The sequence below is a fragment of the Cololabis saira genome, chromosome 8, assembly GCF_033807715.1.
Source record: "Cololabis saira isolate AMF1-May2022 chromosome 8, fColSai1.1, whole genome shotgun sequence".
Classification (NCBI taxonomy): domain Eukaryota; kingdom Metazoa; phylum Chordata; class Actinopteri; order Beloniformes; family Belonidae; genus Cololabis; species Cololabis saira.
Window position 1 is genome coordinate 38,393,236 of NC_084594.1, and position 16,429 is coordinate 38,409,664.

Sequence of the window (16,429 nt, forward strand, 5' to 3'; positions counted from 1 at the left end):
TAACAACTTTAAATTGCTTAGATTTAATAAATCTATTATCTTAGCGGGAAGTTGTAAGTCTAATTGTCTAATTTTGTATGTTTTATTTATTATGGCCTTGAGTTGTTGATACTCTAAAAATGTATTCCTGCTAACTCCGTATTGAACAATAAGTGTATTGAAAGGTACAAACTGTCCTCCTACAATTACGTGCTGTAAATACCGTATTCCTTGATCTCTCCATTGAACGAAGTTAACCATCTTTTTATCATTTTTCACGATGTCTGGGTTGTTCCATATGGGTGTACGGTCACATGGAAAAAGTGAAATTTTAGCTACTTTAAGAAATTCCCACCAAGCTGATAAAGTTGTGCTAATATTAATGCTTTTGAAACATTGATGACGTTTGATACTTTGACTAATAAATGGTAACTCTGAGATTTCTAGTTCGTTGCAAAACACTTGCTCTGAGTCCAGCCATTGACTATCTAAAGGATGATCCTTTGACCATTTTACAATATACTGTAATTTATTGGCAAGGAAGTAATACTGAAAATTAGGTAGCTCTAAACCTCCATATTCTTTAGATTTCTGCAATGTCTTTAAACTAATGCGTGGAGTTTTATTTTTCCACAGAAATTTTGAAACACCTGAGTCCAGCGATTTAAACCAGGAAATAGGGGGTTTGAATGGTATCATTGAGAAAAAATAATTTACTTTTGGTAAAACCATCATTTTAATGGTGGCTATTCTACCCATGAGTGAAATGGGGAGAGAGCTCCATCTAGCAAGATCATCTTCTATTTTCTTTATAAGCTGAACATAATTTAATTTTATTAACTCTGACAGCCTAGGGGAGATGTTTATGCCTAAATATCTAATGTTCCCTGATTGTAATTGAGTATTGGATATATTCCTAAAATTGCAGTTCACGCACAAAACGGTGGATTTAGACCAATTAATAGAATAATCAGACAGAGATGAAAATCCCTCTATAAGTGCGATTGTCTGTGATAGTGAAGATCGTGAGTTCTGGAGGAAGAGGAGTACGTCATCCGCATAAAGACTTATTTTGTGCTCTACTATTTTGCATTGTATACCTTTAATATTTTGATTTTGTCTAATAGCTGCTGCTAAAGGTTCGATAAATATTGCAAATAATGAGGGAGATAGAGGGCAACCCTGTCTAGTGCCTCTTTGCAAGGTAAAACTTGTAGAGATTTGATCATTTGTCCTTACACGTGCCTTGGGAGAGCTGTATAATATTTTTACCCAGTCAATGAAAGATTCACCAAATCCAAATTTATGTAAGGTTGCCAATAGAAACTTCCAATTTACCTTATCGAATGCTTTTTCCGCGTCTAAGGATATAATAGTAGTTTCCTGTTTATTGATACTGGAATAATCTATAATATTTAATAATCTGCGAATATTAGTAGAGGAATGTCTACCTTTTAATAAAGCCTGTTTGATCCGGATGTATAATAGAAGGGGTGACTCTTTTCAGACGTTCAGTAAGGGCCTTGCTAATTATTTTAAGGTCTACATTTATTAATGAAATTGGGCGGTAGCTCGATGGGAGCAAGGGATCTTTATCCGGTTTTAATAAAAGACTAATATTAGCAGAGTTCATATTTAAGGGTAAGCTTTTATTTTCCCTAATATTTAGAATCATTTTATAAAATGTTGGTGCTAATATGCTCCAGAATTCCTTATAAAATTCAGCTGGGAAACCGTCTGGGCCCGGAGCTTTATTATTGGGCATATGTTGAAGAGCTTCATGGAGTTCTCCTATTGAGAGTGGTGAATCTAAATTCGTAACCTGTTCCTGATGTAACTTTGGCAGGTTAATTTCTCCAAGAAACTCATTAATGGATTGATCAGATGGTTCAATTTGTGACGAGTATAATTTGTAGTAAAAGTCTCTAAAGATTGAATTTATTAAACAGGGATCATGTGTAACTTCCCCTGACTGGTCCTTAATAGATGTTATGGTTGTTTTTTCTTTGTTTATTTTTAATTGATTGGCTAAATATTTTCCTGATCTGTTAGTATGTGCAAAGTTTTCCAGGCGAAGCCTTTGTACTAGAAACTGCGTTTTTGCGTCAATTATTTTATTTAATTCTATTTTAGTTTTCCTTATTTTGCTAAGGATACGTTCATCTGCAGAAGTCTGGAAGGCCTCCTCTAGCGTCTTTATTTCACCTTCTAATTCTTTTGTTTTTAAGTTGTCTTTTCTTTTTTTATTTGACGAAAAGGAAATTATTTTCCCTCGCATTACTGCTTTCCCAGCTTCCCATAGAACGCTTGCTGATATTTCCGGCTGGTCGTTAATTTGCAAAAAAATGTCCCATTCTTTCTTAAAAAAGTTAGTAAAGTCGGGGTCTTTGAGTAATGATGTATTAAATCTCCAAACTTTGGAGGATGATACGCTCCCCCTCTTCCCCAGAGTGAAAGAAACAGGTGCGTGATCGCTAATATTGATTGGGTGTATTTGTGATTCTGAGATATCTCTCATCAGAGAGCTACTGACTAGAAAATAATCTAACCTAGAGTATGAGTGATGAACGGCTGAGAAAAAAGTGTAGTTCCTAAGGGTTGGGTGTAAAGAGCGCCATGTATCGCAAAGACCCAGATCATTCATGTATTGCTTAACAATACTTGCTGACTGCCAACTCCTGTGTCCGCCTGCATTACTGAGCCTGTCCACTCCAGGGTCCAGAACCATGTTGAAGTCTCCTCCGATGATGACTGTGTTGTCTTGGCAAAATAACCTTCTTAACAAAAATAAATCTCCTCTTGCACTTATAAGGTGAGCATGAATCAATCTTTTTTATGATGTAAAATTGTATGTATTTATTTACTTTTATTTATTTATTTAATTTTAGTTGTTAATTTTCTGGAAAAGAAAAAAGTCAAATCATACATGAGAGAAATTATTCAGTTTGTGACAAAATATTTTTACTTGTATGAAACTGTTAAGTTAACTGAAAGTTATAAAGCATTACAAACTGTAACAATAGGGCAAATGCACAGCATTGTTTTGTATTATGTGTCTTTCAAATAAAAGACATTTTTTTCCAGTCATATGTTCCTCATTCAAGGTTGTTAAAAAAAATACTGCTATAATATCGTATCGTATCGTAATCGTGAACTCAATTTCGTGTATCGTACCGTATTGTGAGATTAGTGTATCGTTACACCCCTAATGACCAGTGCCTCCAACTAGCATTGGCCAACAAGATCTCTGGCCAGACTGCTTCAAACTGCGTCTATTAAAAGTTCTGCCATCTTGGCAGAGTTAACTAAGGTCCTGGAAGGGGGTGAATCAGTTTTTTGTACCAGGCTATGAGTTTATTTCTGCTTTAGGGTTTGACATAATAACCCGGATGTCTGTGGAGATTGACTCACTTTTGGAGCCAGCCCCTAGCTGTCAAGCGCAGAATTACAAATATCAAAATGTCCTCCAAGAGCAACCTCTCCCAACAGCTTAGGATCAGTTTGGTGATGATCCGTGCATCTTCCAAGGAGTACAAGCTCCTTGTCACAAGGCAAAAGTCAGAACAATGGCTTAGAAATCATGGACTTGTATTTTTTGGATGCAGGAAAGTCCTGCAAGCTTTCATTGGCTAGCTCTAGCTGTATATGTGCAATTTGATTGACTGACACTCATGTTGGAGTGTGAAACGCCAATACTGGAGAACAGTCTGGCTTGCAGTCTTGCTGGTCATCTCTAGTGTTGGCGAGCGTTGGTGGTTTTCTAGACAATGAAGCATAGCTAAGTAGCAGACAGTATCTATCAGCTTGTCATCAAGCTCTGCACAAGTCTGTTAATGACATAATTACTTGACTCAAGTATGTTGAAACAGGGAAACCTCTCACATGGACTTTCATTTGATGTCTCTGATTCTCTCTCCTTCAGATCCAGCAGGCTGCAGAGCGTCCAGAGAGGAACTTTGTGGACACCCGTCAGCTGAAGGTAACCTTATCCCACTGTCATTTGACCCAGAACCATCAGCTCCACACCTCCATTATGAACTCTTTGATTTGTGCTGCCTACAGGTGTGTGCAACCTGCTTTGACCTGTCCGTCAGCCTGCTGCGGGTTCTGGAGATGACAGTTACCTTAGTACCGGAGATCTTCCTGGACTGGACCCGACCATCTGCAGAGTTGCTGCTGCGACGCCTCGCTCAGGTGAAGCATTTGCTCTACACCTGAGCAGTTAAGGGCGTGTACCTGGAAAAAGCACAAGGTGAACAATGTCTGTGTTTCTGCAGCTGCTGAACCAGGTGTTGAACAGAGTCACTGCTGAGAAGAACCTGTTTGATCGAGTTGTCAACCTCAGACTGCCAGGTATGCGCTCTCAAGAACATTTAGAACCATTTCAGAAGCTTTCATTCAGGAAAAACATCTGATTTATCAAAGAGTTCATATTTACAATGTTTGCTATTATTGACCACTGTCAGTGTTGATTGCTGGCTATTGCTTAGCATAGTGTAACACAGGCTCTTTGCTGTGATTGGTTAAAAGAGTATTGGCCATAGTTGATTTTTGACAATGATTGGCTACAATACTTGTTGACTAACACTGACCATTGTCTTTGATTGGCTACAACAGCGTAAGTTATTGGCTACCATTGGCTACGACAGCGTTGACTAGTATTAACTATGTTGGGTCCCTAAATCAACATCACATAAATTCATAATCAAGGAAAGACACAGAGACTGTTAGAATTATTTTTAAGGCTTTCTGCAGAAAGGTGGAGAGGAGAGCAGAGGAGTGCAGGACCCGCAGGCCCTCACAGAGAACTCCCAAGCTCTTCTCTCAAAATCTTCTTGCAGCATCACCTTTTTATTGAGAATTTGTGACAGGAACATGACCATTTTAAGACAGCCAATAGTAGACAGTTGAATGGACAATGGGAGGAAACAGACGGAGGAACAGACATCGAGGTTAAAAGGTCACACATCTGACATTTCAGTTAAAGATGAACTAATCTGTGGTATGCAGAAACAAACAGACATCTTTAACTTAAAGTCTTTACAAGCAACGGGTCACATAGGTCAAATGCCTTCCTGACTAAAAACAGGAACTTCATGGGGGTCTTTAACAGATGGTCCAGGCTAACAATGAGACAGTTGTGGGACAGTCGACCCCCCTGACAGAACTCAGGACGGGCTGCCCGGTCATCTGTTAACATGTGATAGTTTCATGAGGACTAACTAGTTCAGAAGTTTGATTAACTTCACAAACTTTCAGCTATGATTAACTACAATAGCATTGGGAAGAATTGTCCATCAACTGTTGCCTATGATTGGTTGAACTAGTGTTGGCTACCATTGACCACTGTCTGCAACTAAAATAGCATAGGCTAGCATCGATTTGTTGGTTACGATTAGCTTTGGCCAGCGGAGACATTTGACCATGATTGACTATGATTGGGAACGGCTGGTCTTCATAGCTACATTTCACATCCATGAAAAATGCTTGAGGGTGAACTTTTGTGTAGCTCATAAGGTAAAGGAACATTACATCACATTAGCATGTTTGTGGTGTTATGAGTGCTAGCTCTATTGCAGACTGGAGGCTTTTAGTCAGTGCTAACTTGATGGCAGCTTGGTCTGCCTGGTGCCTTTGCCTGCAGGCAACGCCCTGGCTGGACGCGAACTAGTTCTGGTTGTCAGCTAGGAACAGATGGCTGCGTTAGCTCTGACAGGTTATGGTGGACCCCAGGAAGATTAGTAGCTGCTGTGCAGCTGCTAATGGGGATCCAATCAAATAAACAAATAAACAAATAAACAGTTCCTCTTTCACATGTTGTTTCAGTTGCAACAAAGGCTGGACCTTAATACTCATCCTTGTTTTGATTTTTTTTTTTTTTTTTTTTTTTTTTTTTAAACATTAAATGTTGCAGCACATACACTCACTGTCCACTGAAAGCCACCACAGTAATGTAATGTAATGAATATCACCTGCATCTACCTGAATGTTTGTGAATGTTTTAGCTTAGTGCAGTGAGTGGGTGAGGCAGGGTGCCAATATTTCTGTTGACCGCTACAATGTTGTTACCATTATCCAACCCAAATTCTGCAAACATACAAATGTACTACAGAAGTATTCACAAGAAGGAAGAAAGAAAATTCACTAAACTGCAATAAGGGAGTTATGCTTTATTCTTGGATAGCACGTCGGACAGATCCTTGCATTCCCTTCAAAGTAGCTATTTTTGGCTTCACTGTACGATTTGTCAACAGAAATAGTCTTCTATTGCTGCATATTGGATGCACATGGATGCTGTGGCTGTTGTTTTATGTCCTTCTTAGCGTATTACTCAAGACTGAATAACCTGAGGATCGTGGATCACTTGCTAGTATCCAATAAAGGTTGGAAGCTGGATGTGGAGTAATGCCCATTTAGTGCTGATGATTAAATTTGAATTCAAGTGGACCGTGTAATTGGAGACAATAAAATAAAAGTTGTTCATGTATGTAGTCAGATTTATGCCAATACAAAGCTGGATGTAGATGTGACACTTCCTTTTTGAGTTTGTGGTGCATATTCTGCTGGATGTCAATAAGAGTGGATCAAAGACTGGTTCACATGTGAATGGTTCAAAGTCTGCTTTTAAAAAGAATTCATGATGAGGAAATTGTTAAAAGGAAAAACCATTCTTACTGAAAAAGGCTTTGGCGACTAAAAAGGAGAAGCTTCAGAAGGAATGTCAAGCAAGAGTGAATAAAATGAGCTCATGGAGAATGATGATAATGCTTCACAAGTTCAAAGTCAACTGAACATTTCTATGCAATTGCATGAAGAGGTAACATCCCTCCATGAGTCACTAATGGAAACCATATCTGAAATGGAAAAGGATAAACAGGGTGTGGTTTATAAGCATCAATAAGTACAACAAGTATTTATTGAGGATTTGAAAGAATGGCTTTCTGAAATTGACAGGCCAATTGCAAGCCATTTGACAAAGGACGATGTGAAAGGAGTAACAAGAAATGTCAAAATCCTGAAACTTTGCCACTGCACGAACCACAACAGGATAGTAAAATGTTCACTGATATGGGACAAAATGATCTGCCAAAAGGGTCTCATCACGTGGAACACAATTATATACTGTACCTCAAAACTTGCACTTTTAGGATAATGCCCTGTTTGCAGTGGTGCGTGATGATATCCAGCCAAATGTTGAAAGCGGACAATATGGATTCAATACTGGAATTTCACAAACCTCAAGCTCTTCTACATCCTCTTCTCAGGTCAAAGCAAAGGCTGAAATGGCTGTGCTTTTCATTCGTGAGAAGTTATTCAAACAGAAACATGAGCTGGATCAGCAAGAAGAGGACAAAGAAAAGGAAAAAGAGATTTAAGCTTTAAGTGCAGAAAACAGCTGTTCAGGCTAAGATGGAGGTCTTAAGGGCCTAGGGAAACAATGTGAAAATGTTGTGGCAATTATGTAAAATCTCTAATGGTATGGAATCTTACATGGCCGGAGGGGTTTGCACTGCTCTTAATGCAGAGGTTGAATCATTCGTGCCAGATGGCAAAGGAGGGTAGGATAATCGTATTTCAGCTCAAATAGTCCAGGAGAGGCCGTCTAGGCTTCGGATGACCCCTAACATGGAGAATGATGTTTCAGCCTCTCAGTTTGTAGTTAACCCACATGCTCTGGTACCAGTAACTGAAGATTGTACAAGTTTGTTATTTGCAATGGCACGGCAAAATGAAATTTCTGCTCAGCTGATGGAATAACATTTTCCATTTGCCAAACAGACACATCCACCCGCAGACATCGAGCTTTTGATCAGCTTGAATGCACCCATTGATGGAGATTCTCTTCATTATCACGCCTTTTATAAGGGCTTTTGAGCACAATGTGGAAGAAAAGACTGATGATGCTGCGGATTGTTTGCAGTTTTTGGGACAGAATACAAGGGGAGAACCAAAATAACTTGTTTGTTGCTGTCAACAAATGCCTGTACACAGGGGCTATCAAAGGGCAAAGGTTTTGCTTGAAGAACACTTTGGAAATGAGCAAAGGATTGCTTCAGCTTATTTGGACAGAGCACTATCGTGGCCTGTAGTTAAGGCAGAGGATCTGCCTGCAAATCTCCCTGCAGGCCTATGGTCTATTTTTAAGAGGCTGCTGTAATGGGATGGATGATATGCAATACATCTCTGAGCTTAATTTACCTTCAAACATGCAGATAGTATTCAAAAAGTTGCCATATAAATTGAAAGACATTCAGAGGTCAATAGTTGTGGCATTCAGGAAACCCGTCATTGAAGAGCTACTTTTTTCTGATATTGTGAGCTTCATTGAGCGCCAGGTTAAAATCGCAGTAGACCCAGTATTTGGCAAATATACAGGATACAAAGATAATTCAACTTAGACATTGAAAAAGCATGGAGCGTCCTTTGCTTTTGTAAGGACTGTAGGAGGCGATTGTTATGTAACAAATGTGGAGCTAAGCATCCTAGCATATTGCTTATTCACCAAAAGAACAAAGACCAGGATAAAGTTCAAGCAGTTGCAGGAGATACAAATACAGCAGTGGGCAGCTTTGTAATGGCAGTGCAAAGTAGTTTTCCCATTCGGGCCGGGGAACATGACTGCAAGCTCTCTATTGTGCCAGTCAAGGTTAAGTCTAAAACGAATAACAAAATTGTGGAAACGTAGGCCTTTTTGGATCAAGGTAGTTCCGGCTCTTTCTGTACATTGAGTCTGATGCATAAGCTAAACATTTCAGCGAGAGCAACAACTTTCTCTTGCTTACTATGGGACAGGAAAGGCTTGTGGGAAGTTGCATTGTATCTGATTTGGAGGTAGCTGGCTTGTGACTTGCTGGATGTTTTCACACGGAAGAAAATACCTGTGTGTAGGAGCAACATACCAAGGGAACAGGATCTGTTTAGATGGCCATATTTGAGAGGAGTACATCTATCTGAAATTGACGCAGACATTGAGCTTTTGATCGGCTTGAATGCACCCAGAGCATTGAAACTAATAAAAGTGATTCCAAGTGAAGTTGGAGGGCCATATGCTGCTCAGAGTTAATGGGCCAATATCTTGTGGAGCAGACTCTGAGCAACCCAGTATCTCTGCTAACCGCATCCCTGTGGTGAAATTGGATGAATTGTGGAGGCAGCAGTTTCAACTGGACATTCCTGAATGCAGCCATGAAGAGGAACTGGGTCTTCCGAGAGAAGATTGCCAGTTTATGGAGGCTGTAAAGAACACAGTTGGGCTGGTGCATGGTCACTACACCATTGGTCTGCTAAGAATATAAAGTGTGCATACCCAACAACTGCAAGCTGGTTGAGCAATGAGCTGTGAATCTGAAAATTCCAGAACGATTCAAAATTTCATGCAGATTACATCGGCTTTATTCTATCAACTATGCTGGAAAGGTGCTCACTGAAGATCTGACACGTATGGCAGAATTTGGTATATTCCGCATCATGGTGTATACCACCCATAAAAGAAAAAAATCAGAGTGTTGTTCGATTATGCTGCATCATTCCAAGGAACGTTACTGAACACGCAGTTGCTGCAAGGACCCAATCTTACAAGCTCATTGATTGATGTGTGAGCCACTTGTCCAACACAGCAGATCTTGCTTCCAGGGCAGTTGGGGTAAAGTTACTCCTTAAGGATAGAAAATGGATGTGTGGTCCACAATTTGTACTGCTATCAGGGGAGCAATGGCCAACAAACCCAACATGATTCAGAAGAATCATCAGAAACATGATCCTGAGGTCAAAGTGGTAATTTCAGCTAATACTGTTTGAGTCAAAGAAGAAGCTGATGCCATGTTTCAATTGATTGAACGTACCTCATCCCTGTCTACAGAGATTGATGGGATCTTAAGGGACTCTTAAGTTTCTGGAAACGGGTGAAGGAGGTCAAAGTACAACTGTCGTACTCAAAGAGAGATGAGAGAGAATAGAAGGATATCTTAAGGAAAGAGTTGCAGAGTGTTAGGGATTTCTTCCATGATTTTCTCACTGGGGAGGAAGTAGGAGAGGCAGAGCTTGAAAAATTGGATTCTGCCAAAGGAAAAGATTCCCAGAGGAGTCTCCCAGCCTCCTAAGGTGTAGGAATGTGAAACAGACAAGATGCATATACAAACTAAATCCAGTGCTTGATAATGGCATCTTGAGAGTTGGTGGTAGGCTCAGTAGAGCAGCAATGTCTGAAGAGTAAAAGCATCCAGCCATATTGGCCACTGATCTGCATATCTCTGACCTAATTTTAAGGCAAATACACAAAGAAGTTGGCCATGGTGGAAGAACTCACATGTTGGCAAGATTACGCCATAAATATTGGATTACTGGACCCAGGGGGCTGGGAGAGATTGATTTGTTCAATCAGGGAAGTTCTAAACTCTACATTGAGAGTGCAAAACCCTGGATAATGAGAGTCTCCACTGTGTTGTGTGAAACTGAAGCTATTCTAAATAGCAGACCATTAACGAAGTCATCCAATGATCCTAATGACTTGGAGGTTCTGGCTCAAAACCATCTACTCCTCCTCAAAGGTCAGCTGCTTTTGCCACCTGGTGTTTTCCAAAAGGAAGACGTGTATGCAGTACGTAGATGGAAGCCAGACATTGTGCTCGTTGTGGATGACTCAGCAACACACAACTGTTGGCTCATGGGGACAATCGTCAGGCCTGTTCAAGACAAAGGACGACTTGAACGACGGGTCAAAATTAAGACCAGGGCGAGCTGTCTGGACAGGCCTGTCACCAAGATTTCTCTGCTTCAAGAAGCTGAGCACACCTGATGGATTACCTGCTGATTTGAATTAACTTGAAGTGAAGGCCCTGATAATGCCTGGACATCATCATATCTGGTCTTTTGAGTCCAGGAAGTTCTTCTAAACACGGAGAAACGCAAGACCACACCACACTTTTGGAGTGAGGAGGAGACTAATCACTTCATAAATGTAATGAAGGATGTGAACATTTTGGCATTTGTAGACGGTAGAAAGTACCAGGATAGCGAGATTTACAAGAAGTTGTGCGAAGCAGCATTTGTTTTGAATTTGGATACAGGAAGAAGAAGCGGAAATGATGGGAATTGCGTCATGACGTTCTCCGTGCGTCGCTGGTTTGATCGAGATATCCCGAATGATTAATCACCATGTATACAGGGATAACCCTGTTTGCTCACGCATGGAAACGGAATATTCCAAATGTTTCAGTAACCGGAATATTAGCAATAACCCCAATTTTGACTGCATGTAAACGTAGTCTATGTCATCAAGGTTGTAAGGGGGTGTGGTGGTGGTTTGTGTACCTGTGTCCGTGGGTGGGTATGTGGGTCACTGGGGCTCACTGATTCCTTTTTTTGTTTTTCAAACTTTGTTTATTAAGATTTTGTGTTTTTTATAAAGACAGGTACAAAAAAGACAAAAAAACAAGATTATGGTCAACATCTAGGTAGAGGCAGAACATGCATGAACTACAATATAAAACATGGTATGTACAATAAAGTAAGTGATACCCTCAGCAAAATGTAAAGTCAGAGATAACAAAAAAAAACAACAATTAGGCACTGTCACACATGACGCATGGGGATCAGAAGAAACGAAGCATGGTGGTTTTTAAATTGGTAGGCAGGATTAAGTGATTATGGGACTGCAGACAATTAAATATTTTCTTTAATGTGTTTCAGGAAAGGGTTCCACAATTTAGAAAAGGTTTTAGCAGATCCTCTCATGGAATGCTTTATTTTCTCTAGTTTCAAAAAATAGAGTAAATCCCTTATCCAGTGAGTAACGGTGGGTGGGTGTGGCTCCTTCCATTTGAGTAAAATGAGTCGCCTGGCGAGCAGAGTGGCGAAAGCGACGCAGTCAGCCTCTGAAAGCCTCTGCCTTTGAAAGTAAAATTGTGTCTGGGGGAACGGCGAAGATGGCTAGGCTCACTGATTCCTTAATGAATATCACTTCCATCTTACCTGTGAACGTTTTAGCTTGGTGCTGCATGAAGGTGAGGCATGGTGCCAATATTTCTGTTGATCGCTACAATGTTGTTTACCATTATCCAACCCAAATTCTGAAAACATACAAATGTACTTGGGAAGTATTCACAAGTAGGAAGAAATAAAATTCACTGAACTGCAGTAGGGAAGTTATGCTTTATTTTTGGATAGCGCGTCCCTGCATTTCCTTCAAAGTGTTGTTTGTTCACTTGTAAAGACACTTGCAGAGATCAGACAGGAAATCAGCAGCTGCCAGCTGTGAACTCACCTATAGGAAGATTGCTGCTCCTGATAAGTGCTGAGCATCGCAGCATGTCATGTCTCTGTCAGCAGTAGGAAAGCAGATCTGTTGAGCTTTATAATGAGTGCGCTCGTATACTGTGGACTTTTTTAATTCAATTTTGGTGTAAACTTGAAAGAAAGACAGCAGGAAAGGCAGCATCTAAAAGCAACAAGAGTTAAAATATAATTAAAATATTTACACATCGACCACAAGACTATTGACAAAGCCATCAAAGACTACAGACGCTGAGGTCTAAATTATTTACAAAGTAACAGACAGTATTTGCTTATGTTCAAAAGTTAGTACCCCCTAGTATGAACTAGTAGTTAATATTGTGTATTAACACGGTGCCAAGAGGAAAATACATTAGCAATAGTATAAGAGGAGCAGTTGTTGCAGCACATTGAACTATGCAGGGTAATACAATGATTTATGGAGATAGTTGTTAATCTTCCCAGGAGATTTTACCCAAGGGGAAACCTACAGCAACACCTTTCCAGTTAGCAGCTTATTTTTATGCCTAATCCAGGATCTTTTAGCCACTTATAGCCCAATTGGAGCCCTGGCAAATGTTTTTTGAACCAGATGTGATGCAAAGTTAATTAACTGGGCTTAACCTGGGTTATGGCATGTGCTGCATGTTTCTGATGTGGCCCGGATGGTATAACCTAGATTATGACCACCTTATTTCTGTCAGTTAGTCATTTTAGTTTGGCTAACTGTAAGAGATTCTTTTTGATAAAAGGTATTCATTTATGGTTAAAAAGAGGCCGGAGTTAAGACTGGCAACATAATTAATTAGAATGTTCTTTGTTTTGTTGTTGCCATTTCCAGGTCTGGAGAGTGTGGACCACTACCCCATCCTGGTGGCTGTTACAGGCATCCTGGTTCGAGTCCTGGTGGACGGAGAGAGGCAGGGGTAAGACCATTTCTGTTCTCTGCAACTGCTCTAACTGATACCCAGTAATGAGTCCTTGGTGGGCGGCCAGACTCAGGAAAAGGCTGATTTCTTCTGCTGCTGTTGTGTGTGTTGCCATATTATTTATGAACAAGAACTCTGAACCAAGAGTTTTCAAGCCAAAACTATGACGGGAAATGGAAGCTGTGCCGTGATCTGAAAGCTGATTGGTTCAGATGGGGAGTGGATCCCCAGAGAGGGATGGTTTATACCAAACACCTGACATCAGATCAAGAAAATCGCTTGTAAAGTCGTTAAGAGCAAGGTCAACATAAGTCTTCAAATAATGGCTTCCAAGTTTCAGGATCATAATATTTGTGGCCATGCTTGAGTAAATAGTAATAAGCCAAAGGATTTTTTTTGTCTTGTTGTTGTTAGGAGTCCAACCAGCAAAACTACTGGAACAGAGACAGATCAACATCGGATCTGTCTATCCATTCTCGTTTCATATGAAGGATGGATGGAAAGATTTGATGAGAATCAATGTAAGGCAATGTTAAGTAGCATCATAGGATAGCATGAGATGAGCTAAAATAGTAAGCTTGTGGTTACCGAGGTCAGACGGGCATCTCTCTATGAACTGTCAGGAGTGTTCGTGTCACCCAGTTTTGGATTAACTGGGGCTTGGGAGGAGCCAGCTCCTCTAAGATGATGGAAACCATCTCTTAGAATGTGTTTCTCTCATCTTGTTCTCTCAGAACACAGCAAGGTCATGTGGATTATCTTTTTTAATTGACACTTAGTCAAACTTTAATTAACACATTCGTTCCTCTGTTGATTTGGCTGCACAGACGGGTCTGGAGACACGGACTCCCCATAAGTTTCAGGTCCAATTACACTGTGAAGGTGGATCGGCATCAGCTGAGTCTGAGAGATAATTAGGTCCAACCCCCACTCCAGTTCACAACTATACCCATTATCAGTGACATAGACTCCTGAGAAAATATGACATGAAATAATAAATCCTCAGAAGGTGAAAGAGGACGAGGCAGGGCCGTGTTCCAGCTGAGTTCCCACGTGTCTGATTAAGGGTGTCGTCCAGATGATGTACGTCCTGTCAGCTGGACAGTCCCTCGCATTGCAATTGAAAAATGAAAATACACCTAATATATTCATGTCAACCCCTAAAAATGTCCTTACATTTCAAAAAGGTTGCTATACTCGCGTGAGGTGGCTTTCTTGGCAATTTTGAAACATAAATATTTCCCAAATTGAGAAAGTAAACAACTTTTTTCACATCTCCAGGTTGCATGGGGTACCAAAAATAATCCCACTGTGTTTTCTGTAGGAACTAGCTCCCATGGTCACGATGTAGTAGGTTTACTAGAGGAGTTACTGCTTTGCATAAGTCATCAAAAATCACCCAGAAATTTTGAATCCCCGCTTCCCATAAATTACTTAGACATGGCCAATTCCATGGATAAGGGCCTTTCATTTTCATTTAAAAATCATATTTTTTCTTGTTGGCATTCAAAATAAAGAAAAATTGCGCAAAGAATGTTGAACAAAGGCAGTTTTCAGCAGCTTGAGGGACAGCATCATCAGTATAAAAATTTATATTTTCATCAAACATATACAAATTATTAATTGACTTATACAATAAGTAAATAAAAAAGCCCATGTAGGGATCCTTGGGGAACTCCAACACACACTGAGATCTCCCTGGCCTGTAGTTTTGAAACCAACAGTAAACTTTACAAGAAGAACTAGAAAAAGAATTTGTAATACATCATCAACTGTACATTATTAAGGAGGTTCTGAACATCAGACGTATTCTTGAAAGGACTTATTTTACATCTGCTTGTGTGTTGAGTTTATGGGCTGATGTTTGATCTGAAGACCGCAGTTGAGACTCTGATATTGGCTCATCTATGAAATATGAGTAAAAAATAACCACAATGATCAGAAGAAAGTTGGTTTGACTATATTTCCTGGCTTTTAAAGGACATAGGTCATTCAGAAACCTACAGGAGAAGTTTTGACTGTAACTGAAGGACCAGGACCAAGGACTAAAGCCAACTGAAATTCATGTTTGGACAGCAGAATTAAAAACCATGCATTTAATTAAAAAAAAAAAAAAAAAAAAAAAAATCCAGTTTAAAAACCAGGTCTTGAGTTTGCGGCCCCCTGTTGTTCAGAAACGTTGCTCTTCAGTACTGGGTTGTCGTAAGAAGAGCACGCCTCCCAAGGGTTGTAGTTCTGACTATCTGTTAAAGCAGTGGTCTCCAACCTTTTCTGAACCGCGGACCGGTGTAATGTCTGACAATATTTTCACGGCCCAATCTAAAGGTGTAGTTGATAAAAACTAGATAAAATGACAAGATCGGCATTAAAAACTGTGATATTTTCTCTATAGTAATAATAATAATGAATAATAATAAAACTTAATTTTCGAAAAAATAAAATAAGGGAAATTGTAAATTACCTTTTAATACGAGTATTTCTATAAATGTCTTTTTATGTTTTTATGTCTCATTAACGTTATTTAAAGCCAGGCTTTTATTTTATTTATTAAGGAGACCGATATTTAGTGCTTTTATTTTGAAGGCGTCTCGCCGAGAAATTGTAAACATCCTGAGCTTCGGACTTTGATGGTAAAAGTTTAACGGCAGTAGAAAGTAGGTCTGAAAGACTAAACTAGTGTCGGGAATGCTAAAGTGGTGCCCAACTGACACAAAAAGCACCTTCTGATAAGGATTTGTTTTCTTTGCAAATGTTATGCCGTATTTATGTACATATTGAGTTTTGCTGTCAGCGGTAGGCCTGATTTATGGTTCCGCGTTAAATCGACGGCGTAGCGTACGGCGCCTGCGTAGGTGTAACGCGGAACCATAAATCAGCCTGTAGCTGTTATTACCGAGCGAGCAGCAGCTGCGTCGGTCTGTATTTAAGTTAAATGAAACTTATATGAATGTAGAAAGACTAACTCTATTTTATTTTATTCCTTTATAGCTCTTACGGTGTGTTTGCAGTGTATTTCTTGTACATCCAAGGAATAAAAACCTTGTGAACCATCAGTTTGAGAGTCATCCATCATCAGGGGATGCTACAGAAATAATTTTTTCTCTCTGTGCGGCCCGGTACCAGATGACCCACGGCCCGGTACCGGGCCGGGGCCCGGGGGTTGGGGACCACTGTGTTAAAGGATATGTTCTTTTCTAGATGAGTTAGGGTTCTGGAGAGTTCAGGGGATAAAATCTGAGGCTGATGCTACT

At 40.0% G+C, this 16,429-nt stretch overlaps 1 protein-coding gene across 1 annotated transcript in view; it reads left to right on the top strand.

Moving 5' to 3' along the window:
- Window positions 1-16,429, top strand: part of LOC133449533 (E3 ubiquitin-protein ligase RNF123) — a 113,988-nt gene that overhangs the window by 46,009 nt on the left and 51,550 nt on the right. The window contains exons 33-36 of the mRNA XM_061728697.1: window positions 3,902-3,958; window positions 4,042-4,173; window positions 4,257-4,332; window positions 13,091-13,175. Of these exons, the coding sequence (XP_061584681.1) occupies window positions 3,902-3,958; window positions 4,042-4,173; window positions 4,257-4,332; window positions 13,091-13,175 (350 nt within the window). The remainder of the gene's footprint in view (window positions 1-3,901; window positions 3,959-4,041; window positions 4,174-4,256; window positions 4,333-13,090; window positions 13,176-16,429) is intronic.